The following is a 20832-nucleotide window of genomic DNA, read 5'->3' on the forward strand; positions in this document are numbered from 1 at the left end:
CATTTTATTTTGGAAACTTTCAAGCATACTCATAAATGTAGAGAGAACATAGCCATCATACTAACATTATTTTCAACAAAAGTAGTAAGTCCTTAACATCCAATATGCAGGCCATGTTCATATATCCCCAGTTGTCTCCAAAATTACTTTTTTTTTTTCCCAGAATTACTTTTTATAGTTGGTTTGTTTTAGTCAGTGTCCAAACATGGCCCATACACTGCATTTGTTTGATGGAACCACCTAAATTACATCTGCAACCTTTCCCTCTTCTAATTCAGAATTCTACCTCTCTGCCTTATTTTTCTCTATACCACTCATCACATTCTAACATACACTGTATCCACCTGGTCTTTTAAAATTACCTATCTACCCCATTAAAATGTCAGAATCCTGAAAGCCAGAATTGTTTATATTCATTTCTGTTTCCTCTAAGCCAAACACATGGGTAGATGCTCAATAAATATTAGTTGAATGAGTGAATGAATGAATATGGGCATTTCCCCTGGCCATTCCATAAAAAGCATGTGTCCTGGAGCATGTGAAATGAGACGTGAATCTCTTCTCATATACTGGAGGCTTGAGAGCATTGTGGTTAAGAGCACAAACTTTGGAACCAGACCACTTGGGTTTAAATCCTGATTCTGTCATTTGCTAGCTTTGTATCACTAAATAATCTCTTTGTGTCTCAGTTTCCTCATTGATAAGCAGTGTATCAATAAGATTGTTAGGAGACTTATCTCTTAGTACAAGTTAAGCACTTAGAACAGTGCCTGGCACATAGTAAGTGTTCAACTAATGTTAATATTATTATCAGTCTCAGATCCACCATCATTCTCATGGTATGAGCATTACACTGTGCTAAATATGATTCTGATGTTTAAAGAATATTTTTTAGGGGACCTGTGGCTCAGTCAGACAAGTATCCCAGTTCTTGATTTTGGCTCAGGTAACGATATCAGGCTGGTGAGATCGAGCCCCATGCTGAGCGTGGAGCCTGCTTAAGATTCTCTCCCTCTCTTTTGCCTCTCCTCCACCCATTCTTTCTTAAAAAAAAAATAAAAATAAAAAGATTATTTTTTATATAAAATTCAAGTCACCTCCTTAATCTGGTGACAATGATTTTTTTGCAACTCTAAATTAAAAACCAGGCATGTTGGGTTTACATAGAGACTTTGGGTTCACTCTAAGAAGGTACCTTTAGAAACTTTTTTTTTTTTAATTTTATTTTAAGATTTTATTTATTCATGAGAGAGAGAGAGAGAGGCAGAGACATACACAGAGGGAGAGACAGGCTCCCTCTGGGAAGACTGATGAGAGACTGGATCCAGGAGAGTGACCTGCTCAGACAGATGCTCAATCACTGAGCTACCCAGGTGCCCCACCTTTAGAAACATTCAAGGGTAATTTTATCTCATGGCATTAGGAATCATTGTGTCTGGTATAACTCCGTCATACTCTCTTTGTGATTTCCTCTTTCTGTCTCTACCAAAATAAGAGCATAGCCCAAGATCCCATTGTATATCCTATACTTTTTCTTTTTTTTCTTTTTTTCTTTTTTTTTTTTATAAATTTTTATTTATTTATGATAGTCTCACAGAGAGAGAGAGAGGCAGAGACACAGGCAGAGGGAGAAGCAGGCTCCATGCACCGGGAGCCCGACGTGGGATTCGATCCCGGGTCTCCAGGATCGCGCCCTGGGCCAAAGGCAGGCGCCAAACCGCTGCGCCACCCAGGGATCCCTACTTTTTCTTTTTAACCTCTTCGGTGACCCTTAGATTCTTAACATTTTCAACTCAAAGTAATTTCAATTTCATGAGTCTTTTTTTTGTTTTTTGTTTTGTTTTTGTTTTTGGTTTTTTTTACAGATTTTATTTATTCATGAGAGACACAGAGAGAGAGGCAGAGACACAAGCAGGCTCCATGCAGGGAGCCCGATGTGGGACCCGATCCTGGGTCTCCAGGATCAGGCCCTGGGCCAAGAGTGGCGCCAACCCACTGAGCCACCCAGGCTGCCCTTCATGAGTCTTTTGATCTTAATTCCATTTATGCATTTCTAACAGACTGATCTTTTTTATTTAGCTGCTTGCAATTCAGAATCCTTGCTACTATTAGTTGCAGTTTTGTTTTCCATCCCTTACCTTTGATTCTCTGTGCATGGCTTTCATTTCTGTATGGCTTAGTGAAGACTGATTTTTCTCCACAGTTGAAAAATATGGCCATCAGTAGTCCCCCATTATTTCCTGCTTCTAATTAAACTTGACGTGATTATCTAATTAAAAACAAAACTTGTTATAATAAGTCTCTTGAATTTGTATAGGGCTTTTTAAAACACTTGTTTTTTTAAAAATTTTTATTTATTCATGAGAGATACAGGGAGAGATGCAGAGACACAGCAGAGGGAGAAGCAGCCACCCCCCTCCCCGCCCACCAAGGAGCCTGATGCAGGACTTGATTCCAGGATCACACCCTGAGCCAAAGGCAGATGCTCAACCGCTGAGCTGCCCAGGCGTCCCTAAAACGCTTTTTTTTTTTTTTTAATTTTTATTTATTTATGATAGTCACACACACACACAGAGGCAGAGACATAGGCAGAGGGAGAAGCAGGCTCCATGCACCGGGAGCCCGACGTGGGATTCGATCCCGGGTCTCCAGGATCGTGCCCTGGGCCAAGGGCAGACGCCAAACAGCTGCGCCACCCAGGGATCCCCCTAAAACGCTTTTGTATACACTATTTTCCATAATTAAGAGAGACAATATTTTTTCCTGCCTCAATTTTGCTTACCCAGGGTTACCTGACTGTTCACTGGTAAAGCCAAAACTTTATTTTGTTTTTCAATTTCATACCTCTTGCTTTTTCCCACTGTTCCGGGTTGTCTTATATTGGAAAGTGCAGGCATAGCTTAGTGAGTAAGAATGTAGGAGTCTGGAGTCAGATTGCCCAAGTTTTAACTGGTTCTTTCACTGCCTAGCTATGTGACTTTGGAGAAATGACTTTTCTGCGTCACTCAGCTTTTTCCCATCAGTAAAGTATGAGCAATAATAGTACCTATTTCTTGGGTCTGTCTGTTGTATTATCTGTTTTTTTCCACGCATATAAAGGATTTCAAATAGTACTTGGCACCGTGGTAGATGCTAATGGTGTGATATAGACTATAGAATTTTTCAGAACGGGGATCTGTGCCTGAGACTTAGCAGTAAGTTAGAGATGGAGTTTGATTAGATCTAGAAGAATGTAGAATTTAAATGGATGGTAGAGTGGGGAAGTCATTCTTAAAGGAGTTTCATAAGAAAATTTCAGAAGCGAGAGTTGACATTCTTTTTGGGAACTAAAAGGAGCCTGGGTCTAACTGCATTCATGGGAGGCTTTGAAGTGGGTTGAGGCATTAGGACCTGACACTTGATCTTTTGAGTAACACCTAAAGTTGACCTTTGTAGATGTATTGACCTAATGGTGGTATGCATTACGAAAACAGAAAGCAGCACAGTGCCGAGAAGGGGCAGCGTGGTGCCTTGTACTAAAGTTATAACAGTGATGAAAGAATGGGCCAATCTGAGAAATTTTGAAGCAGTTGGTAAATATGGTTTTACTGAAAGATAGAGGAGTGATAGAAGTCTGATTTCAAAAAGCCCAGGACAAAGGGTATGCTAGCATAAAGATTGCTGAGAAAACAGAAATGTTGTTAAAGAAGGGAACCGATTTAACTGATCACTCATTCTGGGAGCATCTGAACCTCAGTTAAGAAGTTCTCTTCACCTGGGGTGTCATTGTTTTACCGAAGCTGCATAATCTCCCATTGGAAACCAGTTTTTTGTTTTGTTTTTTTAAGATTTTATCTATTTATTCACGAGAGACAGAAAAAGACAGACACAGACTGAGGGAGAAGCAGGCTCCCTGCAGGGAGCCAGATGTGGGACTCAGCCCTGGGGCCAGGATCTCACCCTGAGCCAAAGGCAGATGCTCGACTGCTCAACTGCTGAGCCACCCAGGCATCCCTGGAAACCAGTTTTTTTGTTTTTGTTTTTTGTGTTTTTTTTTTTTTTTTTGTAAAGATTTTTATTTATTTATTCATGAGAGAGACACAGAGGGAGAGAGGCAGAGACACAGGTAGAGGGAGAAGTAGGCTCCATACAGGGAGCCCAACGTGGGACCCAGGTCTCCCAGGTCTCCAGGATCACACCCTGAGCTGAAGGTAGCACCAAACCGCTGAGCCACCCAGGGTACCCAGGAAACCAGTTTTTAAGCCTTCTGTCTTACAGAGCAACTAATAGAAAAAGTGTTTGGCAGTTAAATCACTCCCTCAACTGTGTTCCCAAAACTCTATGCACGTACTTCAACCTTGAACTTTACCATGCTTTATGATAATTATTGTGTATTTATCATCTCTTAAATTCCTAGAGTTTAGTGACCAGGTCTCTGTATTTATTCCTGTAAAACTATAAAAAATACTCAGTAAATGTTTATGGGATGAAGGACTTTGTGTCTCTATGTGTTTTGGGCATGGCATAAATCATACTCATCCTGAAGGGAATAGCACTGGCTTAGAAATATTTTCATTGTGATATTTTTTTAAATTGGAAGTTTCTTCATTTGGATTGTCAGGGATGTACAAGATTTGTTAAGATAGTTCCCACTCTTTAGCATCCTGTAGGAACATGGGATTCCCTCTGTTCTTCCCTAAGCATATCGATGATGTCATTAATTTTAGTGTGGGGATGCCTGGGTGGCTTAGCAGTTGAGCGTCTGCCTTTGACTGAGGGCGGTGAGATCCTGTCCCACATCAGGCTCCTACAGAGAGCCTGCTTCTCCCTCTGCCTATGTCTCTGCCTCTCTCTCTCTCTGTTTCTCATGAATAAATAAATAAAATCTTTTTTTTTTTTTTAATCTTAAAAAAACAACTCTAGTGTCAGCTCAGCCTGTAATACCTCAGTGGTTAGATACAAATTGAAAATTTCTCCTCCATAGAAAAATATCAAACCTCAGTGAAGCATCTATGATAGTTTGGCCCTTACTGTTCTGCCCCTCAGTGGGCTGTTCCAATTATCTTTTTTCTGCCTACGAAGCAACTAACCAACTAACTCATGCTGTTCTGCTGATTGGGTGCTATTCTAGCAACTCTTGAGAGTTATGACAGAACAAACCTCCAGACTTTCAGATTATGATTCACCCTTTCTTCAGATGTCCTATTGTTGGCCTGAATGTACAGCTTTCCATTTGATTGTCGTGTTCCATGCTATAGTTCCCTTTAAGCCCTGGGTCAGCTTTAATGATTTGTCCCTGCACCCACCTCTCGGTTTACTGCTCCTTGACAGGACAGTCTTGGACTTGGTCTTATGTACGTTTGTTTGCTTGTTTTAAAGAATTTATTTATTTATTTGCTTACTTATTTGTTTGTTTATTAGATTTTATTTATTCATGAGAGACACAGAGAGAGGGGCAGAGACACAGGCAGAGGGAGAAGCAGGCTCCATGCAGGGAGCCCAATGCAGGACTCGATCCCGGGTCTCCGGGATCAGGCCCTGGACCGAAAGTGGCACTAAACCGCTGAACCACCCGGGCTGCCCTAAAGATTTTATTTTTAATTAATCTCCACCCAACATGGTGCTTGAACTTACAGTCTAGAGGTTAAGAGTTTCAGGCTCTTTCAACTGAGCCAGCCAGGCCATCCATCTTATGTTTTTAATGATACTCCATTTCTTCTTTCTGCTTTTTGGTTTTGATGACCTACTAGCCTGGTTTGTTTCAAACTGTAACCCCCTTAAGACAGAGACACTATGTTTAAGAACAACCAATTTTGGGGACGCCTGGGTGGCTCAGTGATTGAGCATTTGCCTTCGGCTCAGGGCATGATCCTGGAGTCCCTGGTTCAAATTCCACATTGAGCTCCCTGCATGGAGCCTGCTTCTCCTCCCTCTACCAATGTCTCTACCTCTCTCTCTCTCTCTCTCTTTCTCTCTCTATATCTCTTGTGAATAAATAAAATCTCAAAAAAGAGAAAAGAACAACCAATTTTCTTTTCCAGTGAATTGTTTTATTAGACTAACCTCAGATACTAGTTTGTGAAAAATGAATCTGTTGGTTTTTGTCACTGTGTTATTAACTTTTTAAAAAATCTAGGAATTTTGCCTCAGAATTCTAGAGTTGGGTGGGAATTTAAACATACCCATGCTTTGCTTGATTACATATTTTGGTTGCCATTGTGGTTGATGGAAATAAATGGAAGGTGTTTGGAGTGCCCTGAAGTTCGGAAATTGGTTCTGTGTGGTACATAGCTCTGTGTGGTATATGGTTCTGTGTATCCGGGTAAGGACTTCTTTGCTCAAGGAAAAAGTACCACTTGTTTTAGGGATGCCAATACTTTATTTTATTGTCCATTTTAATAAAGTACTACATATAATAAGAATCAGAACTTTAGTTCAGGAAATAACCCTGGACTTTTTTCTTTAAATCTCTCCATTGATATATTTATTGCTATTCTTTTGTTTTCTCTGCAGGCCTCAGCTGTTGAAGAATGCTCTGCAGAGAGCAGTAGAGAGAGGCCAGTTAGAACAAATAACTGGCAAAGGTGCTTCTGGGACATTCCAGGTTAGAGGCTGAAAAGGATTATAGAGAAGTGGTTCTCAGAAGTTTTGGTTGCAGGACCTCTTTTATACTCAAAATTTTTTGAGGACCCCAAGAGGTTTTTTTGTTTTTTTTTTTAATGTGGGTTATACCTATCAATATTTACCATAATAGAAATTAAAACTGAGGGAAATTTTAAATATTCATTTATTTAAAATTTTTTCACATTAGCATAAGTAACTTTTTTTTGTGAAAAATAACTATATTTTCCAAAACAAAATTGAATCAGAAGAGGGGTACTATTTATTAAAATGTTACTAGTCTTTGATGTCTTGCTTAAGAGAAGACAGCTGGTATCTGTTGAACACATTTAGGGTTACATCTGTGAAGAAAATGTACCACACACAAAATTATAGTTAGACAAGTGTGGAATATTTTAAGATAATTTTCAAATAGTTGTGGATATTATTCTTTAATACTATACAAAAACTCAACAGAGGATCATTTAAAAAAAATTTTTTTTATTTATTAGAGACAGCTGTTAAGGGTGGAAGGAGAAGGACTGGCAGACCTAGCAGACTTCAGAACCTGACCCAAGGCTGTCTCACCACCCTGAGATCATGACTTGAGCCGAAATCAAGAGTCAGAACAAATGATAATTTTTTAAGTAGCTTTATTGAAGTATTGTTTATATACCATAAAATACATTCTTTTTAAGTTACAGATTATAATTCAATGATTCTTAGTAAACTTGCAGAATTGTATAACCATCATCACAATCTAGTTTTAGAACATTTTCATCATCCAGAAAGATCTCTTGTGCCCGTTTGCAGTCTCCCCATTCTCATCCTTAGCCAACCTACTAATTGACTTTCTCTTTCTATAGATTTGCCTTTTCTACACATTTCATATAGGTAGAGTCATACAACATGTGTGGTCTTTTGTGTCTGGCTTCTTTCACTTAGCATACTCTTGTTTGAGCCTTGTCTGTTGCCGCATGAATCAGTCCTTTCATTCCTTTGTACTGTCGCATAGTATTACATTATGTGAATCTAACATTTATTTATTCACAAGTTGATGAAAATTGGGCTTATTTCTACTTTACTCTTAGGAATAATGTGCCTATGAACATTTACATCCAATCTTTGTGCAGATACGTATTTTTTATTTCTCATGGATATATAACTAGGAGTGTGGTCTTGCTGGACTGTGGGGTAAATTTATGTTGTAAGAAACTACCAGACTGGCTGCATCATTTTACACTCCTAGCAACAAAGTGTAAGGGTTCTAGTTCCTCTATGTCTTTGCAAACACTTGTTACTGTCTTTTCAAAATTCTATCCATACTGGTGGATATAGAGTGCTATTTCATTGTGGTTTGGGTTGACATTTCCCTAATGATTGCTGATGTTGACCATCTTTTCATGTGTTTAGTGAACATTTGTTTATTCTTTTCTGGTAAAATGTCTATTTAACTCCTTTTCCTGTTTTTAAAGTTGGATTATTTGTCTCATTATTGAGATATAAAAGTTATGTAACTAGATAAAAGTTCTTCACAAGATAAATGATTTGCAAATATGTTCTCCTAATCTGTGGCCTATACGTTCACTTTCTTAATGGTATCTTTTGAAAAAGTATAAAAGTATTTAATTTTAATGAAGTCCAGTTTATCATTTTTTTTTAAGATTTTATTTATTTATTCATGAGAGACACAGAGAGAGAGAGAGAGAGAGAGAGAAGAGTAGAGACACAGGCAGAGGGAGAAGCAGGCTCCATGCAGGGATTCCGATGTGGGACTCCTTCCCGGTTCTCCCGGGATCACCCCCTGAGCCAAAGGCAGACGCCCAACCGCTGAGCCACCCAGGCATCCCCAGTTTATCATTTCTTAAAAATTGCTCCTGCTTTTGGTGTTATAGTCAATAAATCAAAGCCTAACTTATGACCACAAGATTTTTAGGGTTTTTTTAGAAGTTTTTTTTTATAGTTTAGCTTTTACATTGAGGTCTATCCATTTTGAGTTTTGTTTGTGGTATGAGGTAAGGATATAAATTCATGTTCTTGCATGTGGATACCAAATTGTCCCAACATTATTGAAAAGACTGTCCTTTCCCTGCTGAATTGCCTTGGTATCTTTATTTAAAAAGAAAAAAAAAAAAATTGACCAGAAGGGTTAAGGGCTTATTGCTGGACTCTTAATTTTGTTCCATTGATCTATATGTGAATTTTTTTTTAAAGATTTTATTTATTTATTCATGAGAGACACACAGGGGGCGGTGGGGGGGCGGGTCAGAGACATAGGCAGAGGGAGAAGCAGGCTTCCCGCAAGGAGCCTGATACGGGATTTGATCCTAGATCCCAGGATCACGCCCTGAGCTGAAGGCAGACACTCAACCGCTGAACTACTCAGGCATCCCTCTATATTTTGAATTCTTAGGTCAAGATCACACTATTTTGATGACTAACTTTGAAAACTTTGCAGTAAATTTTCGAACTGGGAAGTGTTAAAATGTAATTAAAAAAAAAAAAAAACTGTTTTGATTATTCTGGGTCTTGGGCATTTCCCATATGAATTTTAGGATCCATTTGTCAGTTTTCACAAAAAAGCCTGCTAGGATTTTGGTAGAGATTGCATTGAACCTATGTATCAATTTGGGAAGAATCATTTTTTATAATGCTGAGTTTTCTAGTTCATAAATACTGACTGTTTCTTTGTTTATTTAGATCTTTAACTTCTCTCAGCAGCATTTGTAGTTTTCAGGATAAAGGTCTTACATTTCTTTTGTTAAGTTTATCCCTAAGTATTTTATTCTTTTTCCATGTTATTGTGAATGGAAATCGTTTCATTTTTTAGATATTCCTAGCCTATAGAAATACAACTGATTTGTCTACTGATTTTATATTGATTCAGTTTTGCTGAACTCATTTACTAGTTCTAGGAGTTTTTTTGTAGGCTTCTTAGGATTTTTAGTGGCTTCTCTAGGATTTTCTACATACAGTGTCATATCGTTTGCATATAAAGACCATTTTACTTCTACCTTTCCAACCTGGATGGATGTTTTGTTTTGCTTTTTTCTTGCCTAATTGCACTGGTTAGAACCTCTAGTACACTGATGAGAGCAGACATCCTCATCTTGTTCCCATCTTAAAGGGAAAACATCAAGTCAGCTGTAGGTTTTTCATAGATGCCTCTTATCAGGTGGAGAAAATATTTTCCTTTATTACTTGTTTGTTGGGAGTTTTTATTATGAACAGCTATTGGTTTTGTCGGATGATTTTTCTGTCTCTTGAGATGATCCTGTGGTTTTTGTCCTTTATTCTGTTAATATGGTATATACATTAATTGATTTTGTGGTAATTCTTTAAAGATTAGTTGTCATGTGGAGCCTGAGGCCATATCAGTGAACTTTTTGTACTCATGCCTTAAAATTTTTGGTCTTAAACTGAGTGGATCTTTTAACCATGCGTAATTTCATAACATGGTCATTTGGAAAATAGTGGTTCACTGAATTATGCAGATTATTAAAATACCACGTTTCATCAAACAATAACAAAAGTAACATTAATATCACCCACTGGCCTCATCAGAGCAGTGTTTAAGTACTAGGAAATTACCAAGCTCACCATGGTGTAAATACAAATGTTCTATGATTTACATTTTTTCTTGAAAATTTGAATTTTATACTTGGCAACAAATACAGTTAGTTTTCCTTGAAGGGAGAGGCTTATTTAATACATTTCCAAGAAAATGTCTACCAGATGCCCAAGTCTGAATAAGTATAGTTTATCTATTAGTTGTTCCTTCAAGGAAAAGGGGGTGTTCCATGAATAATGTAGCTGGTTCTGCTCACAACTCAATCACTCAGGTGCTTTTCCTTGAGACCCACCATCTTACCTCTATATCAGTTGACATGCTTTATGTGTTCTTCCCATCTCATCCCATAAAATATCAAAAAAGAAATGCACTGGCATTGAGATTTAATGAAATAATTTTGACTACTTCATCAAGGACATTCCTAAGGAAAATTGACTTTTTTCTTTTTAATCACAAGTGGATAGCAGTAGAGAATACAGTAACTGCTGGTACATTTTTGTGTCTCCTCCTTGATTTACACTAAGGTGGCGGCAGTTTTACCCACCATTGCTTTTCTACCGTTAGTGCAAATGTTACCACAGTGAGAAAGGCACATCACATCTTAATATTATTATGAAAATAGTTTTGACCTTGCAGATCCTCTGAAAGAGTCTCAGGAACTCCAGAGGGTTTACGGATCACTCTGAGAATCTCTAGACTATACCTGAGTTTGTCCTTTTACCCTTTTTGTTTATCGGTTCTGATCTTTCTTCCCCATCCTTTTATCCTTGGAATATGCTATGTTATTTTCTGTTGTATGATACCCTGCATATTTATCAAGCTTTTTTGTTGTTGTTTTCCTTACAAGATTAAAAAAAGTTCTTATTTTTGTAACTATTACGTTTTTCAGATTGAGACAGGGAAGTATTCTCAAAAGTGTCTTATTTTGGGGGGCATAACAAGTTAACTTGCTTATTGGAGTAGAGCTGTCACTCTGAGTTAGTGTGGCTGTTGCTGTTTTAGGTTGGATAGAGGGGTAATTGGAAAGAGGAAATATCCTTAGGAGGGTTGGGACTCCTCAGTTTGATTGAATACCTGATGAGTGGGAAGAGAAAGTCCCTAACCTGACAATTTATTGTAAAACATATCTGTGCTAATGCAGGAACTCCGACCCACCTGGTGCAGAGGAGTCTTGTCTTGACCTGCTTTGGGAGAGTGTTGTCTTGATGCTTTTCTCTTCCTCCTTGGAAAACAGCTGAAGAAATCAGGGGAGAAACCCCTGCTTGGTGGAAGCCTGATGGAATATGCAATCTTGTCTGCCATTGCTGCCATGAATGAGCCGAAGACCTGCTCCACCACTGCTCTGAAGAAGTATGTCCTGGAGAACCACCCAGGGACCAATTCTAACTATCAAAGTAAGACTCAGGGTTGTGCGCATTAACTGGGATCAGAGGAATTATCTTGTGAAAGATTTTAGAGCTCATGCTATTAATGACAAGGCATTAAGTACTGACTGTGAAAACCAAGAGGGGACAACAACTTGACAAATTTCTTATATAGGGATCCCTGGGTGGCGCAGCGGTTTGGCGCCTGCCTTTGGCCCAGGGCGCGATCCTGGAGACCCGGGATCGAATCCCACGTCGGGCTCCCGGTGCATGGAGCCTGCTTCTCCCTCTGCCTGTGTCTCTGCCTCTCTCTCTCTCACTGTGTGCCTATCATAAGTAAATAAAAATTTAAAAAAACAAAAACAAAAAAAACCAAATTTCTTATATATAGAAAGAAAAACAAATGATCAAGGTTCATCCTTAATTTACAATGTCTACTGAAGAGCAGGATTTGGTTGTACTTTGCTGTAAAGGTTTTTCTCCTATATGTTTTTACTGTAATTTAGATAAATCTTTTTTGGTTTAGAGCACTCTCAGGTATAATAGCTTTTTGCCTTTCTGAATGTTTACCAAAACATCTAATTTCACCTTGAAACTGAGCTGGTGTTTAAAACACGGCTTAGGTTATTTCTCATTGCCTTAAGCCCTAAAACAGAAAATACTTTTATTTAGTAAAGTGTATCTACCCTATAAGGTGGTGATTTGAGATGAAAAACCTCAGCCTAACAGCTCTATCACATGCGGATTAGTGAGGCTGGCTATTTTCTCAGTGGACTACTAGAAAGAGTGGTGTAGGGTAAGGAATGTGGAAAATAAGTAACAAAATGCAAACTGGACTGTATAACTTTAATTTGAAAGTCTTACTATTGACTTTTAGCATACATGCAGTATGAATTTTTTAATGTTATGAGAGATTGCTTTCTGATAATTTTTTTCATGTTACAAAACAGCTCTCTGTGCCTTTTTTTTTTTTTTTTTAATCTGTCCTTCCTTAAGATATGTATTGTGTTCAGTGTGCATATTCACCCTTATAGACCATTTCGTGATTTTCCCTTTTGGTTGAAAATTAGAAGAGAAGGTGAAGGTGGTTATTAACATTTCAGTTTCACTGATACCGCAGCTATGTTTTGGACACTGAATCGTAAGATGTAGTTTTGATGTGTCTTTGTATGAAAGATGAGAATTGGTGAGGCCTTTAGAAGCCATGGTATTGTTCTGTTACTGTTTGCTGATTCATGAGAAATCGGTTTTGTTGATATTCTGCTAGATGATTTTCCTAGTACAAAGGGGTATTCAGTGGATGTTTCAATGAATGGAGAGGAGAGATTTAGTTTTAGGTTGGCTGTTAATCATTTAGTTGCCTCTGTAGGGCTGGTCACCACTCTGGGCTCTTGTTTTCCCTCCTGTGAAATGAGGAATTTAAATGGTCTCTAAAGTCTCTTGCCGTGACAATTTAACTCTTTTCAAATTTATGGATGTTTAATTGTTAAGTGAATTTTCAGTCACTTTGACCACAAAGAATTCCTTTTGCACATGTCAACTAGTATCTGACAGGACAGTAAATTAATGTATAACTGATTGTGGTTGAGGTAATTATCAAATTGAATAAATCACTTTCTTCATTTCTGAATTTTTTGTTCAGTGCATTTGCTGAAGAAAACTCTGCAGAAATGTGAAAAGAATGGGTGGATGGAACAGATATCTGGCAAAGGATTCAGTGGCACTTTCCAGCTCTGTTTTCCCTATTATCCCAGGTAAGCAGCTGGCCCATAATGTGAAGTGTTGATCATTGTAAAATTTAAAATCTGATTTTAGGTTACAGGCTTGGGTTTCATGTACTAACTTACTACTGTTATTATACTTGAAGATAAAGACTACTTAAGGCAATGTTGCTTTTCTGTTTTGGGTTTTGTTTTTTCTTTTTAAGTTTTATTTATTTATTTTTGAGAGAGCGCATAGAGCAGGAGGGGGAGAGGGAGAGAGAAATCTCAAGCAGACTCCACAATGAGCATGGAACTTGACACAGGCTCTCATGACCCCTGAGATCATGACTAGAGCCAAGAATTAGATGCCTAACTGACTGAGCCACCCAGGCACCCCTAACTAAGGTAGTATCGTTTATAGAGTAAGAGCTTTTCATGTAGGAATGGGGGATTTTGACTAGAGCTTACTGTTAGCCATCTATTCCTAAAATCAAGCATTGAATTCTATGAGACCGTTGGCCATTTTTATATTCATTCCTTTTTTATTACGTAAATGATAATGACAAAAAGATTATTAGAGGATTAGATATGTTTTAACTGTCCTTCATTCAAGGAGGGAAAGCATTGGCTGTTCCCAAGAATCCTAATCTATCTTCTCCATACTATAGAAACAGGGAGGGCCATTTCCTTGAAAACCTCTTATATCTATAGTTTATTTATTACTGAACTAAAAAATATATTGAGCACCTCCTGTGGGCCAAGCATTATCCTGTGTACCCATGCAATGGCCTTCTTATTCTTTGATTTCTGGTAAAGTTCCATGATCTGTACCACTAAAACCCTATTTTAGCAAAAGTATAGTATAGTTTCTTATATTGTACCTTGTACACAAGCCTAGGTGTTATTTGGTTGCATGTTATTTGAATTTTTCAAATTCTTAAAGCCAAATACATAAAATGTTAAAATTTAAGGACTTATTAATCAATGGGATCAATATTTCTATCAGTAAGGGGAAAGAAAATTAGAAAATACTTACTGAATTTCTCTAAAACTTAGAAGAGATTCAGCCTTTACATTATTTTGAGGCTTTTTGCCAATATCATGAGGGCAAAAAATGTATACTCCTCTGCAGACTGTTTGCTGCCTTATAGATAATTCACTGCTTTATATTCAGTGGCAAGTACAGTGCTGGACACACATCAAGAGCTTAAATAATTATTTATTAAGTAAATGAGTAAAAATTGGTTTTATTAAATGGCAAGAGGAAGGGAAAGAATTATGGTCTGGGACTTTTATAGATTTGTTACAACTTTGTGTGTTCAAAATAGGTTAAACTGTAACCTGATAGGGCAGCCCAGGTGGCTCAGCTGTTTAGGGTGGCTCAGCTGTTTAGCACCACCTTCTTCCCAGGGCGTGATCCTGGAGACCCGAGATCGAGTCCCACAGCAGGCTCCCTGCATGGAGCCTGCTTCTCCCTCTGCCTGTGTCTCTGCCTCTGTGTCTGTGTGTGTCTCCCTCATGAATAAATAAATAAAATATTTAAAAAAAATAGACGTGTAACCTGATACTTGTAACATAGTATTTGGGGAGGGCAGGCAGATGTGTAATGTCCAGGAAAGAGCAGCTAGGTTCACATTTTTCCCCTGTCCTCTATGGGACTTCTCTTTTACCTAAGTTTTCTTTTTTCTTTTCATAGCCCAGGAGTTCTATTTCCAAAGAAAGAGCTAGATGACTCAAGAGATGAGGATGAAGAGGAGGATGACTCCTCAGAAGAAGACTCTGATGACGAAGAGCCTCCACCTAAGAGGAGGTATGGATGTGTGGGAGGCCTTTCTACCTTAGAGCTAAAAATGGCAGTAATAGTAATCGTGTCTTAACAACTCAGGATCCTTCTCAGAAAGTTCTTTGTGTAACATTTGAACTTGTCTTCTTGAAAATTCAGGGACTTTGAATTTAGGAAGCCTTGTGAATATATAATTTGCCATTTGGTCTGTTTGGCTATCCATAGTTTGTTATTCAAAGAAAAATAATGCCATATTTTCTTAGGAAAAACATGAGTTATGTATAGACTTTCATGAATTGGTTGAATTTTTACACAGTTTTAGTAAAGACTCTAATCACATTCCTATCCTTTACATAGGTGACTTTTACCTACACTAGATCTTTTCTGGCAAAGTATCTGGTCATCCTGGCAAAGTGAATCTCTCCAGTACTAAGTCATAGCCTTTGCTCTTTGGTTCTCACAGGTTGCAGAAGAAAACCCCAGCCAAGTCATCGGTAAAGGCTGCATCTGTGAAGCAGAGAGGGTCCAAGCCTGCACCTAAAGTCCCAGCTGCCCAGCGGGGAAAAGCTAGGCCCCTGCCCAAGAAAGCCCCTCCCAAGGCCAAAACTCCTGCCAAGAAAGCCAGACCCTCATCCTCAGTCATCAAGAAACCTAGTGGTGGCTCTTCAAAGAAGCCTGCAGCCAATGTGAGAAAGGAAGTGAAGTTGCCCAGCAAGGGCAAAGCCACCATGAAGAAATCTTTCAAAGCAAAAAAATAAATTTTATAGGAAAAAAAGGGTATCATGATAAAATTCAGAATCTTATTTTCTAAGGTCAGTGTGCATTTGTTTTAGTTTTGATGCTTTTAAAATTACATTTTTTTTCCTCCCCCATGAACACTGTGGGGAGGGAATATAAATAAACCAATTTAGGCATTTGTTAGCTTTAGGTGCTGTTCTTGGTGCCTGCCTCTTCCCTCAGTCATTTTAATTTCTTCGATAACTCCAGTTTTCCTGAACTGTATAATCTACATTTGTCATTTTTTTCTCCCTCCACCCCAACCATCTTTCTTTTTTTATGGTCAGCTTTGGCTTTTTTTTTTTTTTTTTTTTTTTTTTTGCCTTCCAGCTTTATATAAACAGCTGCAGAGATTTTTATATTTGTAGAAAGCATCAAGAATAGGATGCTGGTCAGGTGCTGGAAGTAAACAAGAGGCAGTATATATAGCACTGACTGAATTGTAAAGCCTTCTGCCTGGAGACTTCAGTTATAGCTATATAATAATTAATCTTATTTATAAAACCACTCCACTAACCCTTTCTCTCCAACTGTGTAATTACAGAGACATCTTAGCTTTGGGAATAAGCCAAAAAAACGTTATAATTTCATTAGGTTCTGAAGACCTATAACTCCTTTGGGCCACTTTCACATTGGTCAGTTTCCAGGTATTTTTCACTGGCCCAGGGCATTGCGTTCTCTCAACCGCAAGCACAAATTCCCTCCACCACTTGATTTTTGAAGGGGAAATACAGGAATATATTGAATTTGTGAATTCCGGTGTCACCTGTGTTACCAAAAACCAAAACATGCAAAATCTCCTTGATCAAATGTTTAAATATATTTTTTAATATTTGGAGCATGAGTTGTCATTTCCAGTTTGCCTTTTTTATAAGGAAATGTTGGAGAGTTACATCATTGCTAATGTAGAAATGTTAAGTGGAAAAACACACAATTTCCTAAAATAAACTAAATTCCAGATCATCTGTGGGTTTTTTTCCCCCTCCTTTCTTTCCATAGCACTTTTGATATCAAGCAAGTGGCTTCCTTTCTGAGATATTTTAAAAGAAAAGAAAAAAAAAAGCAAATGAAGCCCAACTACCTAACCCTTTCTCATTTGTATTTGTTTTAGTATTGTGCAGTTGTGTTAAATAGTATTAGCTTTCTACTTGGGAAATACTGATTTCCAGTTATCATTTATCTTCCCTGTGGCACTTGACATTTTAATTGTCTTAAACTTTTTGGTGTATACCTTCTGGCCCCTTTGAGTGCTGCCAGAGGCAAAAGACGTTTGTTTCATTCATTCCACTTGCATTGTTTCCTGGGATCTCATCTGCAGCCTAACATGTGGCTGGGAAATGGACTTGAGAAGATTGGCTTGAAGTAGATCCTTAATCATGTGTGATCCCATCATGAGCTCATTGGAATTTGTGTTGCATGTAAGGCAATCTTTCCTGTTGTAAATCTTCCTTTTTTTATGTACATATATTTTGAAAAATATGAATAAACATGAAATTTTAAAGCTGCTGAACTGTAGCTTATATTTAAAAAATTCTAGTATATCCTTAGAACTAGCTAAGGTGCAGTCACTTGAGTCTTTTCTACCCCTTGGAATAGCTGCCATTCATTTTCCTTTTTATTTTCAGTTTTTAAATTTCTTTAAATTAAAAACAAAATTATAGATTTTATTTATGAATAATCTCTACACCCAGTGTGGGGCTTGAATTCACAACCCCGCGAGAGTGCAGCTCTACTGACTGAGCCAGCCAGGGGCCCCCATCTTCCTTTTTAAATACAAGCTCCAGTTTATTTGCTTTTGAATACTTTATATGGATGGTAAATGATGTTTCTAGGTATATTGAACCTGATTGTTTAATGAACAAGAGGTTTTAAAAAATCATTCTGCGTTTTACATTAAGGTCCTTGTTTTCAAGATCATAGATTCCAGTTTTTTATGTTTTTAATGTTAAGATATATCCTTGGATTAGATAAAAAAAATACAGCACTGCCAAAGGTTTGATAAACCCTACAGATCTAATCTTAGAAAGTAATTCTCTTTTCTGTTATGCTATTTGGCAGGTAATATATTATGGTGTTGGGTACCTGTGCTAAGAATTTGTCTACTCTTCTGAGGTCAAAAGTTGGAGGATTTTGTGGTTTTCTTTGTTTTACAGTACCATTTTTAAAACGATATCCTGAACAATAACCTGGTAGCTATATTGTACATCAGGTGCTCCAGCATAGGGTAAAATGTTTGGACCAGATCATTTGAGATCCTTTCCAACTCTGACATTGTGTTAATTGTACAAAGTTTAGGTAAGGACAAAATTGTCCTTGCTTCAGAATCATGTAAAGGGAAAAGACAAGATGTTCACTACACTCTTGAGTGAAAATCCCCACCATCAAAGACATGCACCTTACTTATGTTAAGATAAAGGAATGTTTGGTTTTTTTCTCCCTTCCAGGCATTCTAAAGGAGCAGAACACATATATTTTACTTCCATGTTACAGAAAGGAAAACAGCAAACTCAAGAGGTAATCCCAGCAAGTTCCAGCATGGATCAGTGGCTTCAGTACTCTCTGTTAGTGACTTACTGAGTTTAGTTACAGTGTTTCATGCATTCTTAATCCACCTACAAACCACCTTTGGTAAATGAATCTCAGAAAGTACTGGGAGAGAGATTGTCAGCTGCTTAACCTACAAAATGAGAAAGAAGAGCTACCATTGCAAAATCGTGGAGAACTTTCCTTAGTAATATGATAAAAGTACTCAATACAGATTCTAACCATCCACACAGACTTAATGAAAAGAAGCCTGGTCCCGTATAAATCTTAGGAAACAGATCTATGTTTTAATCATGTCTGTTGGGTATAATTAACCAGAAAATAACATGAAACGAGCTAGTTAATATGCCAGTACCTTTAACATTTTCCCCATCATTCTTAAAAAGTTTGTCAGCCCCACTCTAGGTTTGCTAACCTCTTTTTGTACTTATTGTAAAGAACCTGTGAAATTATTCTTGCTCAGGCTGTGGTAACTCTTGCCATCCTGATGGATCAGGAGAAAGAGGTGAAGCCAGCCATATTCATGAAATGCTGTATTTAGCCAACTAAGAAAAACTTAAAATTTAGGATTATTGTTGAGATTTCTCATCTTTGATACCTGCAAAATCCTGTTAACGATTTTATTTCTCTCTGGGGTAAGCAAAAATTCTAACTTTGTCTATGGCAAGAAATTCTATTCTTAATTGGAAAAAAGATCATTTTTAAGCTATTCCCCAGAGGTTCTGATTGACTTTACTTCCCAGCATGCAGAGTTTGTTTTGCATTTTCATGGTAGAACAGATGGCCACTCAGTTCTACAGAGCTGAAGCTAAAGAACCATAACTGTTGAAGCTCTTGGTTTAGGAATTGCTTGACAAAACTGTGCCTAGAAGCCATAAGAGATCACTAACCGGTATCCCTCAGCTGCAGTGAATTTGCCTTTTTTAAGAAACTAATTTCTAACTATTTTCCTATATTATTTTCTTTTATTATTTTCCATAAAATTCTTCACTGGTTTTTCTGCTGGAGAAATTTTCTACCTTTGATCATTTAATTTATTAGCCTAGTCTGAATTGTTCCTAAGCAGTTTTGTCAACAACTGATATGTCAGAGGCAGCTTCGAAAGGTACCTTCTAAGTCATTTTCCTCAAAAATGGCAATTTTCTCTTGATACTGTACATAAATGTGTAATTAACGCTATTTGGTATTAAATCTGTTTAACAAAGAGACCTTTCTTTATGGTGCCTTAAATGTTCGATAAAGTGTAGTTTTAAATTCGACCTGTTACCATAAATAATAATGACAATCATAGCAAACACTAATTGAGTTTCTTCTACAAGTCAGGCTCTGTACATAGATTATCTCATTAATCCTTGGAACCCTATGAGATGGTGATTGTGTATTATCCCGTTACAGAAGGGAAAAACTAAGGTACAAAATGTGGTTCAGAAACTTGCCCCAGGTCATAGTAAATGGCAAAGCCAGAATTAAACCCAGTCTCTCAATGCAGAGCCGTCTCTATCTGTTCTGCTCTGTTGTCTCCCCTTGGTGGTTCTTCAGCCTTCTGAATTCTCTTACCCTGCAGCTCAGTGATTCTGTGTTCTGTTCATGGCAAACAAAGGACTTTAGAGAAGATTTGGAAATGAGATGAAACTGTTACATTTACTTCTAGAGGTTTGCTTAAGGTTTTTTTTTTTTTTTTTTTTTTAAGATTTTATTTATTTATTCATGAGAGACACAGAGAGCGAGAGGCAGAGAAACAGGCAGAGAGAGAGGCAAAGCTCCAGACAGGGAGCCCGATGCAGGACTCAATCCCGGGACTCCAGGATCACGCTCTGGACCGAAGGCAGACACCCAGCTGATGAGCCACCTAGGCATCTCGCTTAAGAAGTTTGATAAGAACTATTACAATTAGATCTTGGATCACTGAGGAATGTTGCCTAGACTGCCCTAAGTTGTGTTTTGGATACTGTACTTGTACAGTACTTGGTCATTTTCAAATCCTAGCCTTGGGATACTTTTCTGGTTTCCTCCCGGTTTACTTAACACAGGCCAGTTCTTTCAGTTTACCCGGTATGGATGCTCGTGAGAGCATTTCCTCCAGGAGCCTCAGCTTCTGTGAGAACTTTGACATTGCTCAGGAAGCATCTGTCCCACTCTATCAGCCCTAAACTTGTACTTGAAGAGGCCTACCAAGAGCAGTGCCAAAAGGGGGACTACTTGACAACTGAATCTTTTGGACCGGGTATCTGCTGAGTAATCATGAGCTGGAATGTTAGTAATCCTTGCTTTTAATACTCATGATTCTGAGAGAAACCTCATCACCTGGTCTCCCCTGCTGTCTCTGTCTGCTTTGCCCCCAATACCAACAGATGCTCTTTCCTAAAACCCAGAGAGTTCATTACACAGAGATCAAGGGTCACATGCTCTTCCAACAGAGCCATCCAGGACTCCAGTTTTTTATTATTTTTTAGCTCCATTGAATACTATTACCAGCTTCTTTAGGTAGTATTTGCTATTACCTGCCTTTCT

At 38.0% G+C, this 20832-nt stretch overlaps 1 protein-coding gene across 22 annotated transcripts in view; it reads left to right on the forward strand.

Annotated features, from left to right (window-relative positions):
• Positions 1-19527, forward strand: part of HP1BP3 (heterochromatin protein 1 binding protein 3) — a 41668-nt gene extending 22141 nt beyond the window's left edge. For 20 of the 22 annotated variants that reach the window (XM_072827999.1, XM_072827984.1, XM_072827990.1 and 17 more), the window contains 5 exons: positions 6493-6583; positions 11385-11544; positions 13157-13268; positions 14914-15027; positions 15464-17282. In XM_072827999.1, coding sequence (XP_072684100.1) covers positions 6493-6583; positions 11385-11544; positions 13157-13268; positions 14914-15027; positions 15464-15758 — 772 coding nt within the window. In that variant the 3' untranslated portion in view covers positions 15759-17282. Of the gene's footprint in view, positions 1-6492; positions 6584-11384; positions 11545-13156; positions 13269-14913; positions 15028-15463; positions 17283-18221 lie in introns of those variants that run through there. The other 2 variants (XR_012031789.1, XR_012031790.1) reach the window with 1 other exon arrangement.
• Positions 19528-20832: the final 1305 nt, after the last annotated feature.

This window comes from Canis lupus, chromosome 5 (assembly GCF_048164855.1).
Source record: "Canis lupus baileyi chromosome 5, mCanLup2.hap1, whole genome shotgun sequence".
NCBI classification, from domain to species: Eukaryota; Metazoa; Chordata; class Mammalia; order Carnivora; family Canidae; genus Canis; species Canis lupus.